The 27,380-nt window shown below is 42.8% G+C and overlaps 1 protein-coding gene across 1 annotated transcript; it reads right to left on the bottom strand.

The window, feature by feature from the left end:
* Positions 1-17,778: 17,778 nt before the first annotated feature.
* On the bottom strand, positions 17,779-26,804 carry SDHAF3 (succinate dehydrogenase complex assembly factor 3). The gene is made up of 2 exons (XM_085850588.1): positions 26,489-26,804; positions 17,779-17,802 (listed from the first exon to the last, which is right to left on the bottom strand). The coding sequence occupies exons 1-2, from the start codon at positions 26,663-26,665 to the stop codon at positions 17,779-17,781; spliced, it is 201 nt and encodes a 66-aa protein (XP_085706714.1). The 5' UTR covers positions 26,666-26,804.
* Positions 26,805-27,380: the final 576 nt, after the last annotated feature.

Raw genomic sequence — 27,380 nt, 5'->3', positions numbered from 1 at the left:
GGAAAACCATGCCAGCGGCCAAACATTCATTAAAGTCTGTAGCTTGCACGCTTCCTGCCTGTCCAAAGTCTCAACGCATAAGATTGTGGGATTATGCGTCTTCACTATACAAAATGGCAGTGTAGGAGACAGCTCAATGAGGTGATCATCAGAGCAAGGCAAAACCGGAGAAGGCACGGTAGGGCTTTCAATAACATTGATGTTTCAATGTACCCTGGAGATTTGAAGTCGCCTCTCACTGCTGTGCAAGGCTGATCGGAAAGAGAAATAATATAAAAGTCTCAAGGAAGGTTATCCTGGAATGAGAGCAAGGTTGAAGTCTGATCGATGGAAAGTTTATTTAAACAAATATTCATTCCATATTTTTACCCATTTATTTCTACCATTGGAAATGCAACCATCAACTTTCTGTGGCCCTGTGCCCCTGAAATTGATCTGGAGATGTCTCATGAAACAAGCCATGGTATCACATGTTTGGGACGTCATCATAATCAGCTTTCATTATTTAGGGCAAGGTTGGGGATGGGGGAATGGCTTGAATTTCAGTCCACCTTCATCGCAATATCATAACATCGCTATTTCACATTCCTTTTTACAGAACTAACAGGTCACATCCCTCAGACCATCGTCCCATCGACCTCTCCAGCTCAGGTAATTATGGAGGCAAGAGTTAAGAAGTCCGAGGTTTCACTGGCTCCATCCCCGCGGCTTTCACAGCACCATGGTCTGTCTGGCGTGCCTTCAAGGTCTCCTGCATGAGCCGGTGCAGTTGTTCAACCTGTTTTACACTCAACGATTTCAACATCTCCATGTCAAGGTTTTTACCCAGTGTTTGTTTCCTCGTTGACTGTTGGGGTGATGTGTGGACTTGCTGTTGCAGTTGGTCTGCATAGGCCTAAGGGGGAAGGGCCGGAGGGTATCGTTAATGACAAACATGGTACAGCACTGTATTTCTAAGAAATACTGACAAACGAAAATTATGAATTTAAAAATATTTACTGGAAACAAGTTTTTGTTTTATGTCATATTTATTACATTGTGATACTCAGAAGACTACCAAGTTGCCCGTGCCAGCACGGGATTCTAAACGGGGTCACGATGGTACAACAATGCGGTTTGCTGCATGTCAAAGAACATTTGTAAAAGTTTAATTGTCTTGTTTTCATTTCCAGGGGGTCTCCTGTGACGTGTGATGTCACATTTACTGCAAATGTCATTCTCACAAGAGAAAGCGCAGTGTGTTGCCCGGTATATAGAGAGCAAATAAGCAGCACAGGTTCTACGAAGCTTCATGCCGACCTGTGGAAGGCAGCAGGGCCTGCCCTAGATGAAATGACACCACAGGCAAGGGGCGTACTCGGCAACCCGCTCCACTTGTTCAAATTTTGAATACCTTATGAGAGGGTAGTGAATGCAGGCAGGGGTGTGTGTAGCAGTAGAGGGAGAGAGGTCAGAATGAGGTCTGGGAGACAGTTCTTGTTGAAAATGAAACAATTAAATATGTCGATTCTTCATTCTGCAGGAAGGATCGTGAGCATAGAGTTCTGTGCAGCTTTTAAGGAGCAGGAGTTAGGGACATAGAAGGAAGCTCAATGACCTTGTATCGGGTCATGACAGGAAGACGTTGGTTGTGGTACACCAAGGAGCAAATGTTGTCGGGAAAGTTAACTCCAAGGATTTGAAAAATAGACACAGGATATTGGGTAAGCAGCTGAAAGCAAAGGGTTGTGAGGTCATGTTTTCTGGGATTCTCCCAAGATTAGGAAATGAAATAGAAATTATGAGCAGGGCAATAGATGTCATCCAATGGCTGGAAGAATGGTGCAGGGAGGAAGGTTTTGCATTTAAGAAGCAGTGGCAATCATTTCATGGACAAAGGGAGTGTTTCCAGAATGATGGCCGTATGTTAAATAGAACGGGGGCAGCAAAGTTTGCAGTGGGAATTGAGGAAAGAATTCAGGCTTTTTTTTTTTTAGGTCAACAGAGGGTGGGGAAACTATTAAGGAAGGAACTGATGATGAAATTGTGATTATTAAGGCCAGGCAAGAAAATCGAATTTCAGGAAGGGAAAAGTTAAATATATTCCATACCAATGCCAGGAGTTTAACCATTACTATTCATTATTTACATCAATGATTTGGATAGTGGGGTGAAGAGTGGGCTTTCCAAATTTGCAAGCTTGGAGGTAAGGTGGATAGCAGAGGGGGTGGTGATCAGATTCAGGAAAGTATCGACACTTGCAGAGATTTGGCAAAAGATTGGCAGATGCCATTTAACCTGAGCAAGTGTAAGATGTTGGGAATGGGAAAGAATAATGAGATAACAGGATGCAAGGGGTAATTTTGGAGGATGTCACACAGGAGAAGGATCTGGAGGTGGTAATATATATGGGAGGTAAGCAGGCAGCACAGTGCCAGGCAGCTATAGGTAAAGCAAATCGGGTTTTAAGTTGTATTTGGAAGGGGATCATTTATAAATCAAAAGAGGTGGTGATAACATTGTACAGGAATTTAGCGAGGGCTACATCTAGAATATTGTGTACAGTTTTGGTCACCACAACTCAGGAAGGACCTAGATGCCAGAGAGAGGGTTCAGCACTGCACTACAAGATTGATTCTGGTCCTAGCTAGACTCAGCTATGAGGAGTGGCTGAAGGAGACAGGGCTTTATTCACTAGAAAGGAGGCGGTTACGAGGAGATATGATGGAGATGTTTAAAATAATGAAAGGTAAAGATAAAATAAGTAAAGATGAATTATTCAACAAAGTAGACAGTGATAGGACCAGGGGCCATGGCCTGAGAGTAAGGAAGAGGAGAGTTAAGACAGTAGTAAAGGGGCTGTCACACCTTGACGTTTTAGTCAGCGTATGGCAAGGTATCAAAATGTATGTAAAACGCTGGCGTACGCTGAACTATTGATGTTTTTTTTTAAGTTTTGGGCGTATAATAACGTGTTGGACGTATTATATGCATAACGTATTAGTAACGTACACAGAACGTTTCAATCACATATAGATAACTTATACCAACGAATGCTGAGCGTGTTATCGGCGTTCACAACCTATGCCCAAGGATAGTCTAACTTATGCATAGCGCGGCAGCGTATCACCGACGATCACGTGGCGTAGGCTATTCATAGGCTGCTGCTCGACGATTCAAATCATAACCGCACTAGACATCGAAGTGTGAAACCGCTGTCAAACCTTGACGTTTTAGCCAGCGTATGCCGACGTATGAAAAATTTGCCGAACCAAACTGGCACATGTCGAATACGTTATGGGTAAGTTTTGTATACGTTAAGAGCACGCTGGCATACGTTGTAGTATGCTGGCAGACATCGTAGTACGCTGGCATACGTCGTCATACGCAGAGTACGTCGAGAAACTTTCAACATGTTGAAAATTTATCGACGTACTCGGCATATGAAACACGTTCCGCATACGCTGGCATAAGTTGTAGGCACGCTACGCGATCGTTGACACACGTCGACCCATGTTACTTGTACGTTACTCATAAGTCGAAACACATCGACGTAATGGTTAGCGTCAGTGTTCCAGACTCCCTGGTTTTATTTTCTTTGCTTCGGTATGACGGTGATGTTGACACTTCGATTTCTAGTGCGGTTAGGATTCAAATCGTTGAGCGGCAGCCTATTAATCATATGATATTATAATCGCACTAGAAATTGAAGTGTCAACATCACCGTCATACCGAAGAAAAAAAACAAAAAAAAAACCAGGGAGTCTGGAACACTGACGCTAAACATTACCTCGACATGTTTCGACTTATGAGTAACTTACCAGTAACGTGTGTCAACGATTGCGTAACGTGCCTACAACACGTTACTCATAGGTTAGAAATAAGTTTCGGGTACGCTAAACATTACCTCGACGTGTTTCAACTTATGAGTAACTTACAAGTAACGTGTGTCGACGTGTGTCAACGATCGCGTGACGTGCCTACAACTTATGGCCAAGCGTATGCGGAACGTGTGAGTCATATGCTGGCATACGTCAAAAAATTTCAAGCATGGAAAATTTGTCTAACAGCTCGGCATACCACGGCGTATGCCAGCGTACAAAGACGTATGCCAGCGTACTACAACGTATGCCAGCGTGCTCTTAACGTATACAAAACTTACCCATAACGTATTCGACGTGTGCCAGCGTTTTAGCCAAATGTTGCATACGTCAGGCATACGCTGGCTAAATCGTCAAGGTGTGACAGGGCCTAAAGGCAGGGGGGCTTTTACTCAGTGAGTTGATAATGCATAGAATGGTCACCCTGGAACGGTTGTGGTAGCAGAAACAGTATACAAGTTTAAATTAGAATTAGATAGGTTATGAGAGAAGTTATGGAGATAATGGGGTATAGGGATGTTGGCAGGACTTGTAGGTAGCTTGAGTATGGATGGATTATTGTGTACATCTGTGCGGTGTGTGATGTCTGTGACAGGGTGTCATTAATAGTGTGTGGTCAGTGTTGTTTATTCTTCACCCTAAAACTCGCTTCACCCATCTCCCCCCCCCCCACCCTCAAGTTATTTTATTCTTAACACCCTTGTGATATGCCTGAGCCTGCCATATTTTTGTCATCCTCACTCCTCCCCTCTCCTACATCCCCCCCAATGAAGTTAAGTTGTTAGCTTGATGGATTTATTTAATCTGTGGTTGGTGTAGTACAGGCAGGATAGGCCGAATGGCTTTCTCCTGCATCAAATTTTCTTGTTATAGCTTGATGGCAGATGCACCCTAAATGCAGCAGCTGGTACCCCAGAGGCCGGTGCCCCAGGCAGTCATCTGGATCGCCTGCCTATAAATCCGCTTCTGGAAACCAGCCACTATCGAGCAAAAGGATTCACGGGTGGTACAAAACATTTACGGAGACAGGCCGACCAAGCACAAATTGTGAGGATGTTGAACACGTTTGTGAGTCATTCGAGTGCATTCCCCACAAGTCCATTCAAATTCTATTGATTATCAAAAAAAATCTTGACAAGAAAACTCTTTTTTTTATTGCGGTTTGAAGTTGGAATGGAAATTTGTGGACACCCTGTAAAATGCTTCAAAAGCAGGTGGTGCAGGTGGACACGCAGGTTGACACGCCATCTCATGACATACCCCATTCTTACCCACAAGCTTTTATCACCTCATCCCCTCGTCTCTGTCATCCTTTGCTGTTCATTCATTGCTTTGCTTATTGTGTCCAAGAGTTTTCCAACTGGCCCACAGTGAGTTGATACTCTCCATCACCTTGCCCTTTCATGAGCCTCGACATATTAAGCTCACAACTAAGTCAATACAAAGTCGTTTTTTTCATTTTGGGTCTGCGACAAAATAAAGATGCTCACATCTCAGATAGTGCAAGAGAAAAAAAAAGAAAAGAGGAAATTAAGGCATTTAGCTCACCATGACGATGCCGTATCCACAGTTTAACTTTATGAAGTTACATGTTCTGTTGCACACAACAAAACCCCAATTTTTCGACCATGTATCAAATCCACATCCCTTTTTAAAAGCACCTTGCATATCCAAATGAATCTGGAGGCAGACAATTTGGTTACGGTGCCAGCAGAATATTTTAGAGAGACAGAATCCACAACTTGAATGAAGATTGGACAGCTGGCTCAACACATCCCTGTCCAAAGAACGACATGCTCCAAAATGCAGCACCCTCTGTACACCAGATCAGGATGCAGGTTTTCTCTGGATTTCCTTCAAACGGTGGAACAAATCCACAGCCCAGACAGCAAGCATGCGACCAAATGAGTTATCTCACCGTCCTTCATCCGACAACACCTGGCCTTAAATGGAATTGGGTGCCTTTGGTCTAAAAAATCAGAAGCAAAGAAGTAACAAACATGTAAGGTTTATGGAACAATGGTTATACACTTGTGCATCCAGTTATATTCCGAATTGGCATTCCGCTGTTTGCGATGTTCCACCATGCATGCGCTCTATTTGTGATCGAGATAATGTTGCAAGAAAAATCATTAACCTACACAAATCCGAGTGAAATGCAACATACCTCGCAGATGGTGTGGGTGAGTGAGCACTGATTAATCAGTATTAACGAACACATTCGACAATGGAGGGCATGCCAATAATTAGGCCTCTGCAAAAAGTGCCACAAGCATTGCAAGAGAAGATAATGAGCTTAGCAAGCACCCATAATGGAATTACTTTCTGGTCTTCTCTGAAACAAACAAAATGTAGCTTCATAGGATTATAAAAGAAAAAAATTGGGGAAATACCCTTGGGCACTCACCTGGTAGCGCCTGGATAAGATAACGAGGGAACCACTGGTAGGCGGGGATGACCCACAAAATATGTAACTGACAAGAAAACAAATACCTATTTTGGACGGGTGGGGAACGGCTGATTCCTTTTTTTTTTGAATGCCATGAATAAACTTTGGTTCATACAGCGTGAAGAAGATTATGGTCAAGTTTCATCGAAAATGTGTGCGTAGTTTCAGAGAAGAAGTTGCAAGTGTTTACGGACGGATGGACGGACTGATGGGCAGACAACGTGTCATCCCATAAGCTTCCCGCAACGATGTTCCAGGTGAGCTAATCAGGAAGTATAGGTAACTTGTGCTAAAGTGGGACACCACAAAGGCTCTCAATCCACAAACAACAACAACTATCGGGGATGCCTCTTCGCAGGGATTGTACCCCAACCCCCCCAACACAAGTCAGGGCTAAATCTTCCCCATTCTTCCCTACTGTCCAGATTGGTCAGGGCAGCGCGGTCATGGTCAGAGTGCTGATCGGTCCCCATGGACCAGCCCTTTCCCTTTTGACTTTCTCTCGTTTCTCTCCGTCTCTCTCCGTCTCTCTCCGTCTCTCTCCGTCTCTCTCCGTCTCTCTCCGTCTCTCTCCGTCTCTCTCCGTCTCTCTCTCCGTCTCTCTCTCTCTCTCTCTCTCTCTCTCTCTGTGTCTCCCTCCCTCTGTCTGTCCCTCTCCCCTCTCCCTCCCTCCCCCTCTCTCCCTCCCTCTCTCTCTCTTTAACGCTACCGTGGTCCTGACTTTGTGAAGGCGGGTGTACACCATCCTGGATGTGGGGGATGTCTTGGTTGCTCCTGTGAGATTGATCGGTTGTCTCCATGCCACGGGCTTGTGTGGGGGAACTGTCTGGGGCTACACACCATGAACCCACAAACAACATGGAGATATCTGTTCAAAGATCCATTGTTGTAATGTACTGTTGCATTGTGAATCTTTACCATCGACAATGCAAATAGGATTGCAGGCTTTATACCTTGTCAAGGGCTTCCTCTATGATAGTTACCCTTACTGGAATTGCACCAGACGGCAGGTGTGTTTGGTCTGATCTGATTCAAGCGAGAATCGAGTGATGTACTAAACAACTTGGAAGCAATACTGCAACTTTCAATACGAGATTATAATAAAACAAGTGAGCACAATATACGCCCAAACAAGAAGGTATATACAGAATTGTGCTACTACATGGAAAACAGCATCCTGGTTGCCATGGCAAACACTTTAGATGACGAACGTATGTCGCGACACACCGTCTCCACAGTCTGTACCTATGTACCAAATATGAAACGTGAAAGTTGAAAACTTTGGGAGTTAGAGTGTGGACAGGAACGGACGGACGGACGACCGGTATCACATAATACGCCCCGATATAATATATATATATATATATATATATATATATATATGTATATATATATATATATATATATATATACAGTCAAAGCTCGTTACTATGCCACCCGTCGGGACCGAGCAAAAGTGGCATAGTAGCGAGAGTGGCATAGTAACGAGATTTTGTAAAAACGGCCTTATTTTCTCAAGTTACCCATCTGTAGTTAATCTTTAGACAAAATTTATTCCAGCAAGTAAAAGGCACGACTGTTGTATAAGCTAAGCGAACGGAGAACATACACACACTAACAGAGTTCACACACTAACATATGGCATGGCGAGAAATTCACGACACACAAAGCTTTCAAGAATCGTCGGCTGGCGCATCTTCTTTCGGCGGATCTCGTGCATCTCGTTGTCTAGCCGATCGCACGCTTGCATCACACCGGGCTTCCCGCTTCTCTGCTGCATGAACTTCCGGACGGTTCTACAAGCGCGCTGGGCTTCCTCGAACAGAACGATTTCCTCCTCGACAGTTACCTCGTCATCTTCGCTTTCCACCGGCTCCTCACTGCACAGAATCTCCTCCGCAATCTCCTCCAGCGTGAAATACCCACCAGTCGCGAGGCGCTCGTCGGCTTCGAGAAAGTCAGTCAGCTCGATCTCCTCGTTCTCGTGCATCTTTTCCTCGGCAGGCAGAGCTTCCCAGATGTCGGGCAGCTCCGCATCCTGTGGCTCAGTTTGGATCTCCTCTTCGATGAACTTGGCCTTCACGAAACAGTTCCTGATCGTCGACTTGCCGACCTGCTCCCAAGCACGCCGGGCGACGTGTAGAGCGTCGAGCAACGTGAACTTGAACTCCTTTCCCTCGTCTATGGCCTCAAGCCGGCGACATAGCAGGAGCTTCTTGTAGTGGCGCTTGAGGTTCTCTATGATTCCCTGATCCATTGGTTGCGAATTGGCTGTCGTGTTGGGTGGGAAGAAGACCAGTTGGATGTTGTTCAGCTCGAGCTCGGGAGGGTGGCCAGAGAAGTTATCGAGACAGACCAGCACTCTGCGTCCCTGCTGGCCGAGTCGTCCGTCCCACGCACGCAACATCTCCTCGAAAAGCTCCGCCGTCATCCACGCCTTCGAGTTCGCCTTGTACTTGACCGGGATCTCTTTGTTCTTGAAGGTACGGGGTTTCTTGGAATTGCCAATCACCAGAAGAGGGAACTTCTCGCTGCCGCTCATGTTTGCCCCAACCAGAAGAGTGATCCTTTGCTTGCTTTTCTTTCCTCCAGTACACCGCTCTCCCCTGAAAGCCATGGTCTTGTTCGGAAGCAGCTGCCAGAAGAGTCCAGTCTTGTCCAGGTTGAAGACGTCGTCTGCGGAGAACTGCCCGAGTAAGGGCCGGAGAACCTGTTGTTGCCACTCAAGAAGGGATTGCGAATCCACCGCTCCAGCTTCGCCCTGCACTGTCTTGAACGTGATGCCGTGGCGCTTCTTGAAATTGCCCAACCAACCGTCGCTCGCCATGAAGTCTGGGATGTGCATCAGCTCGGCCAGTTTCATCGCCTTCTCCTTGATCAGATCGCCGCTGACAGGCACATTCTGTCCTCTTGATTGCTTCAGCCACATGAGCACTCCCTCATCAAGCTTCGGGTCGTGAGCCTGCGTCAACTTCATGCGCTTAGATGGAAATCCAGCTTTGATTGCAGCCTCGATTGCATCCTTCTTGCTGAGAATGCCCTTCACGGTGGTTCTCTTAACTTCGACGCCCCATTTCTTGCTAATCTCCCTGGCCAACTTGGACTGATTCGGCTCCTTCTTCGCGGCATCGATGATCTCCTTCTTCTCCTTCAGTGTAAAGTCGGTTCGCTTGCGTTTCTGAGCTGACATTATGGGCTGAATTTGAAAAAAAATGATGTCACTGTTGTACGTGTGCCTGCGTGTCTGTGTGTGTGCTCGCGCTTTTTTGTGTCTCGTTGTGCGTGTTGTGATTGGCTTGTTGTGGCTGGCATCGGGGAGAAGAATCGCGTGTTTTGACACAGTCTGACTATGCGCGTACGTATTGAGTTATGTTGTGCGCAGCTGGACTGTAGCTCGTCGCTTCGCCTTTGGACGTGAGTGTGATAATCGAGCACTGCGCAATACAGACTTTTTCACGACTCGTGCCTTTTAACAGACACGCAGTAGTGGCATGGTAGCGAGAGTAGGGGGTGGCATAGTAAATTTATTTTGTATTGAATTTTGTCGGGACAGTGCAAAAGTGGTATAATAGCGAGAGTGGCATAGAAGCGAGGTGGCATAGTAACGAGCTTTGACTGTATATATATATATATATATATATATATATATATATATATATATATATATATATATATATATATATATATATATATATATATATATATCGGGCGTATAAAAAGGCTTAAAAACAGGCCTGTCAGGGTCGCCCCCCCCCCCCAAAATTCCGAATCCCACTCATGCCATTCCACCTCCCTTCATTTCATATCCGCTGTTCATTTTATTCCTTTCTCATCTTTTGACATTGCAACATAAATCTGAAGCCGATTTCTCATATTTTACTGCTATGAAATGTCACGCATCAAAACAGCAATGATGGAATGGTATGATGGTACCCAGATGATTCGTTTCGACAGTACATTACCTTAAAATGAAATTACCATATCATGAAAAATGCACAAAACAAACTGTACAACAAACTCAAGTTTCTTTGGTCAAGTACGGCAAAGGCTTCAGAAGTCTGCAGTTCGACCACAACTCCACCATCAGGTAATGATGCAGGGCAAATGTTAACTTGTAAAGGATGATGAGGACAGGGGTAATTATTTTCAATTATTGGCTAAAATTACATAAAAGGGGGGGGGATTAAAAAACCGTTTTTTCTCCGCAGACTGAAGTGAAAGCAGCACAGATGTTTGTCCTTTTCAACGTTAACTGTTGAAAAAGTTATTGAATGAGACGATCATTATTGTCAAAGAAATGGCACTTTGTAAACATTAGAAGATACATCTTATATACAGGTAGTGGACAAAAACAATGGAAACACCAATGTAAATTCACTGAATAGTGTGTCGGGCCACCACATGCGGCTGGTACGACCTGTATGCACCATGGCATAGAGTCCACCAGCGTCTAGAATTCTGCAGGAGTGATGTGGCACCATTCTTCCACAAGAAAGTCAATCAACTCACACCTGTTCGATGGAGGTGGAAAACTCTGTCTCAGTCGTCATTCCAGAATATCCCATAAATGTTCGATTGGGTTCAGATCTGGCCACTGAGAAGGCCTTGACATATGGATAACATGTGTCATGCTCATCAAATCAATGGGCAACCACATGTGCTCCGTGAATTTGGGGCATGGGGGGGGGGTCGCCTCTCGCAGCGATGCTAGCCATACTTGTAGGCAACCAGGTCTGTGCAGCATTTTATACATGACCTTAAGCATGCTGGTATATTACTTGCTTAATTAACACATGGGCCACACCGTTGTGGGAGTCCTTTCTTGGCGTCCCTCATTTACTCAGGTGTTTCCATTTTTTGTCCATTTCCTGTATATTGTAAACCGTGGGGTCTGTACATGTAAACCGACTCACAGTACAAGTACTCCAGTACAGTTGTGGAATAATAATAAACTGGTCACAATTGGAGATGAACAAGCAAGATATCAAAACAAGAAAATTCCTCACTGTCCACAAAAAATCAATGCACCCCGAGAATGTACCTGCCAAGACAAGAAGGAGGTAGTGACCTGATGGAACTCAACCAAGTGCAGAGTGGCAACTGTGGGATTGCCTGAGCATGTGGAAAGTTCAACAGGCTATTGAATCCAATTTGTATGCAAACACAGAGACACTAAACCAGAAAAGGTATCCCTTATCCACCAAGCAAAAAATTTCCAAACAACGGTGCGAATACAAGGTGTCACACATGAAACCGAAACAGCAACGAATACAGCCCCAACAATTGCAAAAAAGACAAAATAAAAATATAAAGTGAAATATCAACAGATATCCAGTGGCCTGCAAATGTATTCACCCCTGCCCCCAATTTTTTTTTCACATTTTGATGCCAACTGAGCTTATTTCATCACGCCTTCATATCAAACTTAATATATAGAGTCTTCACAAACTACTCCAAGGTGGTAGAGCTAAAAAAAATGTGGATAAAATGTGAATAAGTTAAATTAACAGAGAAAATCTGATAATTCTCAGTTGCATAAGTATTCAAACCCTTTCCCTAATTAACCCTAAATCACTTCAGGAGCAAATTATTTGTTTGAAAGGTTATAAAATAAGTGTAATAGGTTTCACCTGTGTGTAATCACTGGTTTAACTTAAAAATTAAGCTCCCTACTTATCTTAGGAGTTTTAAGGTGCAACTCAGTTGGTCAACCAACAAGGTAAACTAACACTTGGTCAACCAACAAGGGAAACATGAAGACGAAGGAATTTTCCAAAGACGTCAGACATAAAGCGGTGGAGAAGCACCGTTCAGGAGAGGGTTATATGAAGATTTCAAAGTCACTCATTATTCCTTTGAGCACAGTGAAATCGTTAATTAAGAAGTGAAAGACGCGTCATACTGTTGCGAATCTGGAAGCCATGAGCACACAACATTCATGTCCTATAGCTCAGTTATTTTGATAAGTGAATGTGGATAGATAGCTCCCTTTCCCTAGTCTAATGGGTGAATAAATGTAAATGCGCTGTGAGTTACTTTGATAGTCAGGGTTTTCTTTCATTCTTACACCCCTCATAACTACGACAACGCCAGCATCACCTTCACCTCGCTCTGACCGATGCCATTGTCTGCGTGCGTGTCAGCGCGTACGTGGGCGGAGCCAACGCAGGATAATGTTCCTCTGGCTGTTTGGTGGGTGGAGCCTACACAGAATAATGTTCCTCTGCCTGTTTGGTGGGCGGAGTTCAAGGAGGAGCCTCGCAGCGGCCCTCGACCAATCAGCGTGCTATGGGTGGGGTGGCCGCCGCTCAGCCAATCAGATCCCGCGACAGGGAGAAAGGGGTCCGCGTGACGTCACCACGCTTCCGGGCCAATCAACGGACTTGCCACTCGTTTTGGCCAATGACAGGGCGACGAGCGATTCTGCGCGCCAAAACCGTCCAGTGAGGGAGAGCGGGAAGGGCGGAGGCATCCCCCCCCCCCGAGACGGTGATTAAGGGTGTGGCGCAATCAGACTAGGAGAGCCCGAGCTTGAGAGACACCATCCCCCACCAAACCTGCAAGGGTTGCGCGCCGTGTCTCTGTCGGCAAACGAGAGCTGGAGATAGAGAGATCCTGCCACCAACAGAACCGCAAGGGGTGCGCGCCGTCGCCCCGAAGTATACAGAGGAGAGGTTTGGTTGCCAGGACGAGCGCCGAGTGGAGCTGAGGAGGCTGATCATGGCTCGCCGGTGTCTGGATTCGGCTCACCTCTCGCTGGTGCCCGGTTCGAATCAGCTCGAAGACCACACGAGGTGGACAGGTCCGAGGCAGGCTCTGGTCTTCAGCTCGCCTTTCCCCTCCGAGCTGGAGGCCTCAATAAAGGCTGTGGCCACCGTTTCTTGTGTGTGCGTGTTTGTGGCGCCAGTCGAGTAAGTTATAAATTAAGTGCCTTGCTGTACATACGTGCTTCTCTATTATTCGGATAACCCTGCTTCTTACGTGCCCCCCTGCCCCATTATAAATAAACCCATGTGTTAAATGAATTGGTTCGGTTTTGTGTTTCTTTTATTGGTTTAACACGGTGCGTGTTGGAGAATTAGCCAGGCTGTTGCCGCTGTAAAGGGACATTTGGACCGACGGAAGCTCGGTGACCGTCCTGTCGGGTCGCACACGGTTCGAGCATGCTAGCGGCTCGTTCCGTATGAGCATCGTCGAGGGTGAATTTCCCCGGTAGTTTGGACGATGTGGGTATTTAGGTAAATTTAAATTGGCAATCGACCCTACCCCACATGGTCGACCTATTGGCAAACTTCGGTCTATTCCAAGAGATAGATGGCTTTAATCTGAATTTTGGGTAAGGATGGTTTGACAGGCCTACTTTATGTAAAAAAAGGGTGCTGAATCCAAAAAAAGCAGTCTTATTGACCCTACTCAAGCCAAAATGACCACTTTAACCCTTTTTGTCCATATATGACCATATTCGGTCAAATTATTTTGGGAAGGTGGGTTTAATCAGAATTTTGGGTAAGAATGATTTGACAAGCCTATTTTAGGTAAAAGAGTGTGCCGATTCCAAAAAAAGCAGTCTTGTTGACCTCGCTCAAGACACAATGACCATTTTAATCCTTTCCGGTCAAATTATGATGATATTCGGTCAATTTCTATTGGTCCACGTTTGGATGTTCTGAAGGTGTGCACATCGTTTGAATTGTATCACATAATATTATGTTCTGTTCATGATAATCATGACATATAAATATATATGATAAATATATAATGAAGAAGTAACCAATTGGCCAATCGCTTTGTTCAGTTTTTGGCCACCAGTGGTCAAAAGTTTGAAATTCCATGTTGGGGCATATCGCATGTTTGCATAGTCTTTTCGAGCAGTGTGCAAAATCAACAATGATGTAAAGACTAATTGTTTTAATTTGTATTTTCATTTTCTGTTTGCAGGTAGCAGCACCTCCTTGAGTGGCTCAGATGATATAACATGTGTTTTTTTTGGCCTACATTTTACTGTGCAGCTGACAAAACAGTTCATGTTTTTGGGACATGCTCCATGAGGAACTACCCAGGAAGTTAATCCGCATCATGGCTGATGGTGGAGAGGTGCCGTTGCAGTGTGTGTTGCATGTGGGTGATACAGAGCATGATGGTGATGCAGTGACTCCTTTTACTAAACAGACATGGGAAACAGCAGGCGACATCGCTCAATCCAGAATTCAATATCAGAAGAGATCAAAGTACCTCGTTATATGTGAATCCAATAACTTTGAAGCTGAACCACTGCCTCATTATGGATTTCATAGTGACTGTTACAGCAAATTCATGGCTTATCAGACACAGTCAAAAGAAAAGAAAATATTTTCTGATGAACATGTTACTGTTGAAACACGATCTACGGTGGAACAGCCCCCAGTGGCAACTACCTCAACTACTGGTGTGCTGAAGAAAAATTGTATTTTCTGCAATGGTCCGGACCGTAAGCATTTCCCCAGTGGTTTTGAAACACTATCTCCACGTGAAACTATACAAGCACAGGACAGTATTTTAAATGCTGCAAGGCAACTGAACGACAAAGATTTCCTTCGTGAATATGAGCACGTTGACTTCATAGCCAAGGAAGTCAATTACCACAACACATGCAGAGCAAGGTATATTGCTAAAGGTACCAAGGTTCAAATAAAAGAAAAAGGTTCAATGTACGCAGAGACGAGAATCTGCTTTTTTTAGAATAATTTCATAAAATAGACTCCGAAATATTTATGAAGGAAATTTCAAAGAAATTGGTTGATGTCACTCAAACATCTCTGTTATCTCTGTCAGGAAATGTAGAACACAATGAGGCACTAGAGTACGAATGCTCACACGTGGAGGCAGATACCAGCCTAGTATACCATCTCAGCATGCTGTCAAAAGCAATACCAGGACAGAATGTTGTTGTCCGTGCAACAGACACTGATATCATGGCCATTCTCCTGTATCATTCAAGACAACTCAAGGCCAATGTGTGGATAGACCTTGGACATTCGAGTGATAACACTAGAAGGTATGTCCATATTACTGCGCTAGCAAACCACCTCAGCCCAGTTGTTTGCAAGGCACTATGCGACTACACGTCGCCCCTCTTCAGGAAGGGAAAGGTGAACCCATTGAAGAAAGCTCAGAAGAGTGCTCTCCATCTCGAAGGCATCAGCATGCTCGGAGAGACAACCGCCTTTGATGATGATGACAGCCTTGCAGAAAGATATGTGTTTTCACTCTATGGTCAGGGAGCATTATCATCCGTGAATGACGCCAGGTTGAAAATCTTCCTACAGAAATACAAACCGACAGATCCAGACAGTCCATTGGAGAAAATAAAGGGACTTGATGCAGGCATGCTCCCACCCTGCAAAAATGTTCTGATGCAAAAATTGGCACGATGCAATTACGTGGCATATCTCTGGAAGCACGCACGTCTAAGAGATCCACTCGAGATCATTCAACCCACAGATCACGGCTGGAAAGAGGTCAACGGAGATTTTGTACCACTCTAATTTACCGGCAGTCAGATGCCAACTATTCTTTCTAAAACCATGGAACCATAGGATGTCACAGATGGAGATGAGGATGATGATGACAATGATTGTATTACTGATGATGATTCAGAGGATGAAGAAGACAGTGATGATGATGATAATGGAAATGACTAATTGAATGTGGTAAATTGAAAGGGGAAATAGAAAGCTTGCAAATATCAATATTTTAAATATTGATATTTCCCAGAACAATATTCAACACTGGGGCCAATTCATATTTGGCCAGAAACTGGCCAAAAATAGTTATTTTGTCTAACATAGGGTCAATAAGACTGATTTTTTTGGTAATCAGCACCCTCTTTTACCTAAAATAGGCTTGTCAAATCATCTTTACCTAAAGTTCTGATTAAACCCACTATTTGACGGAATAAGGGAATATTTGGCAAAAATGGGTTAAGATTGTCATTTTGTCTTGATTGAGGTCAATAAGATGGTTTTATTTGGAATCAGCACCCTTTTTTACATAAAGTAGGCTTGTCAAATCAGCCTTACCTAAAATTCTGATTAAACCCACCTACCCAACGTAATTTGACCAAATATGGTCATATTTGGTCAAAAAGGGGTTAAAATGGTCATTTTGTCTTGAGTGGGGTCAATAAGACTGCTTTTTTGGATTCACCACCCTTTTTACATAAAGAAGGCCTATCAAACCATCCTTACCCAAAATTCTGATTAAAGCCATCTATCTCCAAGGGTAGTCCGATAAGGGACCCGTCGGCTCTGGAGTTATCCGGGGTGACGACCTATAAATTCCGGGTGTTAGGTGGATCCGACTCTACTGCTCCATGTAGCGGTCGTGCTCGTCACCGATACCCGGCCCGCAACAATACCACCCTGACTCGACCCAGATCAGGTCGCACACCCAAACTCAGCATCCGGGCAAGCAGGAAACTGGGTGAGGATGTCACTGTAAATCCAACAATGACTTTGAAAAGATCTGCATGGCTCTATGTCCAAGATGGGGGTCAGTGTTCATCAATCAACAATATTCCATTCCCTTCACAAAGCTGGCTTATATGGACAGGTGGCAAGAAAGAAGCCATTACTGAGAAAGACACATCTAAAAGCTGATATGGAGTTTGTGAAAAAGCATCTTAATGACACTGCAGGCATGTGGAGAAAAGTTTTGTGGCCAGATGAGATGAAAATTTAAATTTTTGGTCTAAATTCAAAGCGTTACATCTTGCACAAGCCTAACACTGCACATCTCCCAGTTACCACTACCCCTACTGTCAAGCATGGAGGTGTCAGCATCATGTTAGGGGGGTTGGAAAGTTCATCAGCAGGGATTGGCAACTTGTTAGGATAGAAGGGACAATGGACGGTACAGGAGAATCCTTGATGAAAACCTGCTTGAGTCAGCTATGGATCTGAAACTGGGTAGGAGATTCACATTTCAGCAGAACAGTGATCCAAAGCACAAATCTAAGGCCACACTGGAGTGGCTGAATCAAAAGAAAATAAATGTTCTTGAGTTGCCCAGTCAAAGTCCTGACTTGAACCGAATTGAACATTTATGACGAGACTTGAAGATTGCAGTCCATCGACAATCCCCATCAAACTTGGCCGAACTAGAGCAATTTTCAAGTGAAGAATGGGTAAAGATTTCACCATCTCACTGTGCAAAGCTAGTAGAGACCTACCCACAAAGACTCGGAGCAGTCATTGCTGTAAAAGGTGTTTCAACCAAGTACTGACCTCAAAGGCTGAATACTTTTGCAACCAGTGACTTTTGATTTCTACATGTTTTTTGCAGGTATTCCTGGCAGGTAACCACCTTCAACTGTATCAGTGTTTAGTTTGATCTCTGCACTTACTCATAAAAAAGTTAATTTGGAAAAATTGCTTCTACAGAATTTGTTATTTATCTAAATGTGACATTATTGGAAGGGGGTGAATACTTTTACAGGCCACTGTACACCAACACCTGGGAGAATGATAAAAGAGCAGGGAGATATAAGAATATCCCTTGAGTGGGGAATTTAAAATGTCAATGTGTTTTCGTACTGTGACGGTCCCATAGAGACCGGTGTGCAAAGCATGACATGCTGTAAAGCATGTGCCCGGCACAAATGGGGATTTGACTGCGGGACATCCGCGAAAGGTCCCGTGTGAGGTTTGCAAAAGTTCTGCGGCACAAGCAATGTGCGTGGCGAACATGGTTGGGTTCTCCGTGGGGTAAGTCTGGATCCCAGTGTTTAAAATTGAATGGAGAATTTATTAGCTGAGACTTAGACTGACATGGCAGATTAGGGATGGTTGAGATTGAGGGAACGTAGTTAGTATCGCAACGTAGCTAAAAAGGGATGTGCTCGTATAAAGGAATGACGGGGAACACATCAGCTAGATATGGGGATTGTAAATTATAATGCAGTGATAAGTCACTGTTAAAGATCTGAGGGCGGGTATGTTGTGTCGAGGATAATTTGGGAATGTATACGTGCTGTGATTAATTGTTGTACATATGAGGTGTGTTCAAAAAGTATCCAACCTTAATTTTTCGTGCGTAAACAAATGAAGCTCGGGAGGCGTGGTTTGGTGCACGTATGTAGGCGATCTTAATCCATATGCGTGAATATTTTCCCGCCTGCAGAAGCTGTCAGTCGCCGACAGACCGCCAATGAGTGAGGAAGTGTAAGTGAGCGCCGTCGGATTTTCGTTTTTGACAAAATGACGGATCACTGTGGTCTCATCGCCAGTGATCACTTTGTTGAAGAAGTTGGGATCGCTGTTCACAGTCTCCAGCATGTCCTGTGCGATGTCCAAATGGAGTTGCTTCCGCTTGATCGTTAGCAGCTTTGGCACGTACTTCGCTGAGATTCTCCTTAAGCCCAAATCCTCAGTCACAATGGAATGAACGGATCCAATGCTGACGCCCGCCTCGTCTGCAAGTTCTCTGATCGTGATTTGACGATCCTGCATCAGCAGGGTCCTCACTTGGTCAATGACGATCTCATTTCGGGATGCTGAGGGTCTACCAGAACGTGCTTCACTTTCCACTGATGTGCGACCATCTTTGAAGCGGTTGTACCACTCTTTTATCTGTGTGGTGCCCATTGCTTCATTCCCGAAGGCCTGTTGAATCTTGCAGATCGTTTCCACTTGGGAATCGCCAAGCTTTGCACAAAATTTGATGCAGTAGCGTTGTTCAAGTTTTTCCATCATTTTATCAAAAACGAAAATCCGACGGAGCTCACTTACACTTCCTCACTCATCGGTGGTCTGTCGGCAACTGACAGCTTCTGCAGGTGGGAAAATATTCACGCATAAGAATTAGGATCGCCTGCATACGTGCACCAAACCACGCCTCCCTAGCTTCATTTGTTTACGCACGAAAAATTAAGGTTGGATACTTTTTGAACACACCTCGTATATGCCACTTGATTGTTCTCTCTCCATGTAAATACTTGCATTTTCATTGTTGTCACTAAAATCCATTTCCTCAAGAAACTGTGTCCTGACTTATTCTGTTTGTTCTGATGGTGGCAGAAGACTGCTGAGGTTTATTCGGCCAGTGCTAATTGGTTATTTAAGTTAGATCTCAGATGCGGTTATGCAACTTTGGTTTTGCTCGGCTGACTGACTAAGGTCTGTTGTATGACCACCGGCATGGTACCCGCTCACACTCGGGCTTTTGCGTATGGTAACACGACGCTGGGTGTGGGATCTCACGGGAAGTTCTGGGGTGATGGCAATCGTGGCTTCTCGCTTAAAGACAGCAGTTCTCTCGAAGTTACCCAGAGATAGCATTATCCAAAATGTCACTTATGTAACCAATTGTGTTTTTTTGCCATTTTCTTTCGCATATAATATGTTGAAGGATGTCAATGCATCACTACATAATTGTGAATCGATGACAGCTTGTGCAGGTGCGCTGCAAAGTGCAGAAAGAAAAGATGGTGAGGCCCGACATTAACATTCCAACACAGGTGGGGAGCTTTTTGAGCAAGGAAAGGTTTTCCTGCAGCAGCTGAATAAAGGGAAAGAAACGCGTGAGGCTTTAGCACAATTTATATGAAATGCATGGCCAAGCTTTCAGAACAAAACAATGTAATCCCATGGTTGATAAGCTGTCAATCTGGACAAAGCTGCTCCTTGATAGAAATGGCTGTTTAAGAAATTAAATATGTCGTCAGAGTCTGCTTCCTTCGGTCTCAGTTTGTGAAATTACATCACCACCTTATAAATGGAAATTACACGACTCACAAGCAGACTCGTTAATTCCAGGTGCTGTTCCATGCTCTCGGGAAATATCACAAACCACTGTGCTTCTCTTGGGCTGTCTAGCTTAGTATGAGCTCATCGATCTAAACATCTTGGCAGAGGGAATATTGAATACCGTAACTCCAGAATTTGGATGGCAATACGCTTCACAATGTAGATGAGCTCCCCAAAGAGTACCATCGCAGGCCAAAGCCTTAAAACTTCATTTTGAACTTGGTTTTATTTATTTATTACACAGCGAAATATTGGGTGGGAAAGTCCACTAATATATATCAATGTTAAGGTCGAGGTGCATGGAAGAGCTCGATGATAGAATGCAGGCTCACAGACTGACGTAGGATAACAGACAGACAAAAATGAGGAGACCATGTGGTAAGCTATTTTGATTTGTGGTGGATTATAAATGGTTAAGCTATTGATTTTTGGTGGATTGTAAATGGGTAAGCTATTTTGATTTGTGGTTTGTCAATAGGTAAGCTATTTTCATTTTTCATCGATTGTAAATGGGGATGGTATTTTGATTTTTGGTGGATTTTAAATGGGTAAGCCATTTTGATTTTGGGTGGATAGTTTCTGGGTAAGCCATTTTGGTTTTTGGTGGATTGTAAATGGGTAAGCCATTTACATTTTTGGTGGATTGTAAATGGGTAATCCATTTTCATTTTTGGTGGATTGTAAATGGGTATGCTATTTTCATTTTTGGTGGATTGTAAATGGGTAAGCTATTTTGATTTTGGTGGATTTTAAATGGGTAAGCAATTTTCATTTTTGGTTGGTGGTAAATGCGTAAGCTATTTTCATTTTTGGTGGATTGTAAATGGATAAGCTATTTTCATTTTTCCTCGATAGTAAATGGGTGTGGTATTTTGATTTTTGGTGGATTTTAAATGGGTAAGCTATTTTGATTTTGGTGGATTTTAAATGGGTAAGCAATTTTCATTTTTGGTGGGTGGTAAATGCGTAAGCTATTTTCATTTTTGGTGGATTGTAAATGGGTAAGCTATTTTCATTTTTCATCGATAATAAATGGGTGTGGTATTTTGATTTTTGGTGGATTTTAATTGGTTAAGCTATTTTCATTTTTGGTGGATTGTAAATGGGTAAGCTATTTTCATTTTTGGTGGATTGTAAATGGGTAAGCTATTTTCATTTTTGGTGGATTGTAAATGGGTAAGCTATTTTCATTTTTGGTGGATTGTAAATGGGTGATGTATTTTGATTTTGGGTGGATAGTTTCTGAGTAAGCCATTTTGATTTTTGGTGGATAGTTTCTGGGTAAGCTCAGCCTGGTGTTGGCGCAGTGGTTAGGGCAGCGGCTTGGGATCCAAAAGGTCCTGAGTTCAAGCCCCGTTGGGCCATTGAATTAATACACCAGGGGGTTGACTCAGCCTGTCATCCTTCCGAGGTCGGCGAAATGAGTACCAGTATACTGGGCTGGTGTATACCCCGGTTAAATAGGTGTACCATATCCCTGTGTCATAAGAGGCGACCAGGGTTGCGTCAGGAAGGGCATCCGGCGTAAAACATGTGCCAAATCACTATGCGGATCATACGGATGATCCGCTGTGGCGACCCCTAACGGGAGCAGCCGAAAGAAGAAGAAGAGGAGGAGTTTCTGGGTAAGCCATTTCGATTTTTGGTGGATAGTTTCTGGGTAAGCCATTTCGATTTTTGGTGGATTGTTTCGGGGTAAGCCATTTTGATTTTTGGTGGATTGTTTCTGGGTAAGCTATTTTCATTTTTGGTGGTTTGTCAATGGGTAAGCATTTTTCATTTTGGTGGATTGTAAATGGGTAAGCTGTTTTGATTTTTGGTGGATTTTAAATGGGTAAGCAATTTTCATTTTTGGTGGGTGGTAAATGGGTAAGCTATTTTCATTTTTGGTGGATTGTAAATGGGTAAGCTATTTTCATTTTTCATCGATTGTAAATGGGTGTGGTATTTTGATTTTTGGTGGATTCAAAATAGGTGAGGTATTTTGATTTGTGGTGGATTATAAATTGGGAAGCCTTTTTGATTTTTGGTGGATTATAAATGGGTAAGCTATTTTCATGGATTGTAAATGGGTATGGTATTTTCATTTTTCATGGATTGTAAATGGGTAACCTATTTTCATTTTTGGTTGATTGTAAATGGGTGAGCCATTTTCATTTTTGGTGGATTGTAAATGGGTGAGATATTTTCATTTTTCATGGAATGTAAATGGGTGAGGTATTTTGATTTGTGGTTGATTCTAAATTGGTCAGCCTTTTGATTTTTAGTGAATTGTAAATGGGGAAGCTATTTTGATTTGTGGTTTGCAAATGGGTGAGCTATTTTCATTTTTGGTGGATTGTAAATGGGTGAAGTATTTTGATTTTGGGTGGATAGTTTTTGGGTAAGCCATTTTGATTTTTGGTGGATTGTAAATGGGTAAGCTATTTTCATTTTTGGTGGATTGTAAATGGGTGAAGTATTTTGATTTTGGGTGGATCGTTTCTGGGTAAGCCATTTTGATTTTTGGTGATTGTAAATGGGTAAGCTGTTTTGATTTTTGGTGGATTTTAAATGGGTATGGTATTTTGATTTTTGGTGGGTGGTAAATGGGTAAACTATTTTAATTTTTGGTGGATTGTAAATGGGCAAGCAATTTTCATTTTTGGTGGATTGTAAATGGGTAAGCTGTTTTGATTTTTGGTGGATATTAAATGGGTATGGTATTTTGATTTTTGGTGGAGGGTAAATGGGTAAGCTATTTTCATTTTTGGTGGATTGTAAATGGGTAAGCTATTTTCATTTTTCATTGATTGTAAATGGGTGTGGTATTTTGGTTTTTGGTGGATTTTAAATGGGGAAGCTATTTTGACTTTTGGTGGATTGTAAATGGGTAAGCCATTTTGATTTGATGTGGATTCTAAATGGGTGAGGTATTTTGATTTGTAGTGGATTTTTCATGGGTGAGGTATTTTGATTTGTAGTGGATTTTTCATGGGTGAGGTATTTTGATTTGTGGTTGATTCTAAATTGGTCAGCCTGTTGATTTTTTGTGAATTGTAAATGGGTTAGCCATTTTGATTTGTGGTGGATTCTAAATTGGGAAACCATTTTGATTTTTGGTGGATTGTAAATGGGGAAGGTATTTTGCTTGGTGTATTGTAAATGGGGAAGCCATTTTGATTTGATGTGGATTCTAAATGGGTGAGTTATTTTGATTTGTAGTTGATTCTAAATTGGTCAACCTGTTGATTTTTTGTGAATTGTAAATGGGTAAGCTATTTTGATCTGTGGTGGATTCTAAATTGGGAAACCATTTTGATTTTTGGTGGATTGTAAATGGGGAAGGTATTTTGCTTGGTGTATTGTAAATGGGGAAGCCATTTTGATTTGATGTGGATTCTAAATGGGTGAGGTATTTTGATTTGTAGTTGATTCTAAATTGGTCAGCCTGTTGATTTTTTAGTGAATTGCAAATGGTTAAGCTATTTTGATTTATGGTTTGTCAATGGGTAAGCTATTTTGATTTTGGGTGGATAGTTTCTGGGTAAGCCATTTTGATTTTTGGTGGATTGTTTCTGGGTTAGCTATTTTAATTTTTGGTGGATTGTTTCTGGTTTAGCTATTTTGATTTTTGCTGGATTGTAAATGGTTGAGTTATTTTGATTTTTGCTGGATTGTAAATGGTTGAGTTATTTTGATTTTTGCTGGATTGTAAATGGTTGTTATTTTAATTTTTGGTGGATTGTAAATGAGTAAGCAATTTTGATTTTTGTTAGATTGTTTGTGGGTAAGCTAATTTGATTTTTGGTGGATAGTTTCTGGGTAAACCATTTTGATTTTTGTGGGATTGTAAATGGGTAAGCTATTTTCATTTTTCATGGATTGTAAATGGGTGAAGTATTTTGATTTGTGGTTGATTCTAAATTGGACAGCCTTTTGATTTCTAGTGAATTGCAAATGGGGAAGCTATTTTGATTTGTGGTTTGCAAATGGGTAAGCTATTTTCATTTTTGGTGGATTGTAAATGGGTGAAGTATTTTGATTTTGGGTGGAAAGTTTCTGGGTAAGCTATTTTGATTTTTGGTGGATTGTAAATGGGTAAGCTATTTTGATTTTGGGTGGATTGTAAATGGGTAAGCTTTAAATGTTGGTGGATTGTAAATGGGTAAGATATTTTGATTTGTGGTGGATTGTAAATGGGAAAGGTATTTTGATTTGTGGTGGATTATAAAGGGGAGGCTATTTCGACTTTTGTTGTATTATTTCTGGGTAAGCTATTTTTATTTTGGGTGGATTGTAAATGGGTAAGTTATTTTGATTTGTCATGGATTCTAAATGGGTGAGGTATTTGGATTTTATGGTGCATTATAAATGGGTAAAGCATTTTGATTTGTGGTGGATTGAAAAGGGGAGGCTATTTTGATTTTTGCTGGATTGTAAATGGGTAAGCTATTTTGATTTTGGTGGATTCAAAGTCAGTAAGCCAAAACACTGAAAATTCTGCTATCATGGTTACTGACCATGTTCTATTGAAACTCATTATGAAGAAGCTCACATTTATATTCATCTCAAAGCAACACTAAAGCTACCAACACACTCTAATTCATTTTATTTGGATTTGGCATGTAGCCCAGAGGTAAACACACCTCTGAGCTGTCTCACGTGGGTTTCATTCTCAACCCACCTCTCAACTGTCATTTTGGTGTTTCACATGCAAACGTAAAGAGAGGCATCAATATGTGTGCCGACCATCAGATGTACATTAAACTAGGTGTTCCGTCGTAGATGTTAAAAAAACAAGAAAATTCACCGTCCTCTACAACGAGTAGGCGAGTTATTTACAACACCCGGAACAAATTCCAAATTCTTGTTCTCACCATCTTCTTGGTAAATTCCCAAAATCCAGGCTCACTGGTCAGCTTCACTCATTTTTTTTCCTATTTTCTCTCACCTGTGGAATCAACTTCCCTTGTCTGTTCAAACCCATATTCTTCTCTCTGTGGCTTCAAGACACCTGTTCACCACTACCACTGCCCCCATCATCCAGATATACTATTGATCTCTTCTCTCCCAAATGACCCCATTCCCAACCACTTTTCCAGGCTATTGCGATTTCCCCCTACACCTTCACCTTTTCATTTGTTCCATTTAATCACAGCTTTCCCCTTCCTCTTATCACTGTTTTCATTCAGCTTGTTCACCCCAGGTGACTTTCTCCCCACTCCTCCCTCCCCTGATCTCGCTCCCACTTATACTCTGCTGTTGGTGTTTCCCCCTTCCCATTACATTCCCTTCCACAAGCCTCGATATTGCATACAAAAACGGAGCAATTCCTGCAAGTGGCATCGCTGCAACCTTGCAAGAACTGTTGCCATAGCTACGTGCTGCATATCAAAGATCTAGAATCTTATCATTGAACCTGAGCCTTCCTTGCTCAGCTTGGACCAGACGTATTGGTGGTCCCTTCACTTTTAAATCGACGTTCCCAACTTTCAAAGCCAGCCGTTCCTCATCAACTACTTCATTGAAGTGCTTGCTTGAGTGCTTAAGCCACTTGGCGAGCGTTCTACACACCGATTGGGAATGGAACACACACCCATGTTTTTTTTAGATCCTCCTGGAGGATCTCCAAGTCTTACTCACGTTGTTGTTCTTCTTCTTGTGGACTTTTTTGTTTCACAGCCTACAGTTTTCATCGAAACTTCCTGAAACTTGGCATATATATGTAAAAATACCCTGTGCAGACACGAACCATCTCCGATTTTGAAAATTCCTCCTAGAAAAAAAAGTTATGATGTCAAAACATCTCCGCTAATGGAAATCGCTTAAAAATTTTCTCCGAAACTAGGCAAGCTTTTTGAATTCCGTTTGCGGGAATCGAACAGGGTATTAGCAGAGATGAATTACCGCACATATGATACATCACTATGACGTCATATCAGTTTTTATGACGTCATTCCTACTTTTTGACATTTTTGTTTCACAACCCAGAGTTTTCATCAGATCTTCGTGAAACTTGCCATGTATATGCAGAAAGCCCACGCGCAGGCAGGAACCATCTCCGATTTTGGAAATTCTTCCTAGAAAAAAGTTGACATCATAATAATATCGCCGCTAATGGAAATCGCCTACTCCATTATCTCCGAAACTAGGCAAGCTGTTTGAATTCTGTTTGCGGGAATCGAACAGGGCATTAGCAGAGATTAATTACCGCACATATGATACATCACAATGACGTCATATTCGTTTTATGACGTCATCATTAAGAGGACGAGGATCTTAGCTCATTTGAGCTTGTTTTTTTGTCGAGGTGTGACTGACGACCTGTTTTGCAATACGAATCTTTTCAAGTACACACATGTTTCTGCATGCAGTACGTCTTTCACGACGTCTTGTGTCCCCTGGTGTTGTACCTGCCACTCGAGCAGAAACTGCTCACTCTGGGCTTCAGAGGCAGATTTGTGGCGTCTGAACTCTTCACCGACGTAGCGGTCTCCGAGTACCCGCAGGCCAGCAGGAAGGGCGCGGTGTAAGTGAAGAAGTCTTCGGTACAGCGAGCGAACCCGCACCGCGTGCGGAGCCGACGACATATGACGGAGCGCGACGTGTCCGAATGAAGAGCGGGTTATTTAAACAGAAAACCTCACTCGCTTCCTGTACGTCCTTTTAACAGTCCCCATAGGGTTTACGTCACCAAGAAGACTCCCAATTGTCGTTGTTGTTGTTGTTGTTTTAGGTCACTTCCCTTCGAGCGCAAAGCCATGTATTATCTACTGTCCCACGCAAATCGCTCCAAAATGTGCAATAATTCACGAGTTTAAAATGAAAATTCGATTTTAAGCTAATTTCAAACATTTGTTCTTTTTGCATGTGAAAGTCTTGGATCAAGTGCTTCTTCCTCCTTCTCTCACCGTTGCCTGAGCCTCAATCTCCACTGCTAAACGAACCCCTTGCTTCAGATTGCATTGTTGATTAAGCTTATTCTAATGAAATTTATACGACTCAAGTCGATAGAAAAAGCAAACAAGCTCAAACGAGCTAAGATCCTCGTCCTCTTAATGATGACGTCATAAAACGAATATGACGTCATTGTGACGTACCATATGTGCGGTAATTCATCTCTGCTAATGCCCTGTTCGATTCCAGCAAACAGAATTGAAAAAGCTTGCCTAGTTTGAGATATTTTTTTAGGCGATTTCCATTAGCGGAGATATTTTGACGTCATAACTTTTTTTCTTGGAGGAATTTTCAAAATGGGAGATGGTTGTCTGCGCAGGGTATTTTTACATATATATGCCAAGTTTC

This window comes from Eptatretus burgeri, chromosome 13, assembly GCF_056783735.1.
Source record: "Eptatretus burgeri isolate ZD-2024b chromosome 13, Ebu_testis_v1, whole genome shotgun sequence".
NCBI classification, from domain to species: Eukaryota; Metazoa; Chordata; class Myxini; order Myxiniformes; family Myxinidae; genus Eptatretus; species Eptatretus burgeri.
This window is presented reverse-complemented; position numbering and strand designations above follow the sequence as displayed.

Excerpts from the sequence above, each read along its gene's own strand:
- SDHAF3 (XM_085850588.1), bottom strand. The coding sequence starts at position 26,665 with ATGTCGTCGGCTCCGCACGCGGTGCGGGTTCGCTCGCTGTACCGAAGA. Across the intron at positions 17,803-26,488 it reads AGTTTCTGCTCGAGTGGCAG|GTGTTGGTGTACAGTGGCCT; the intron begins GTACAACACCAG and ends TCATTCTCCCAG.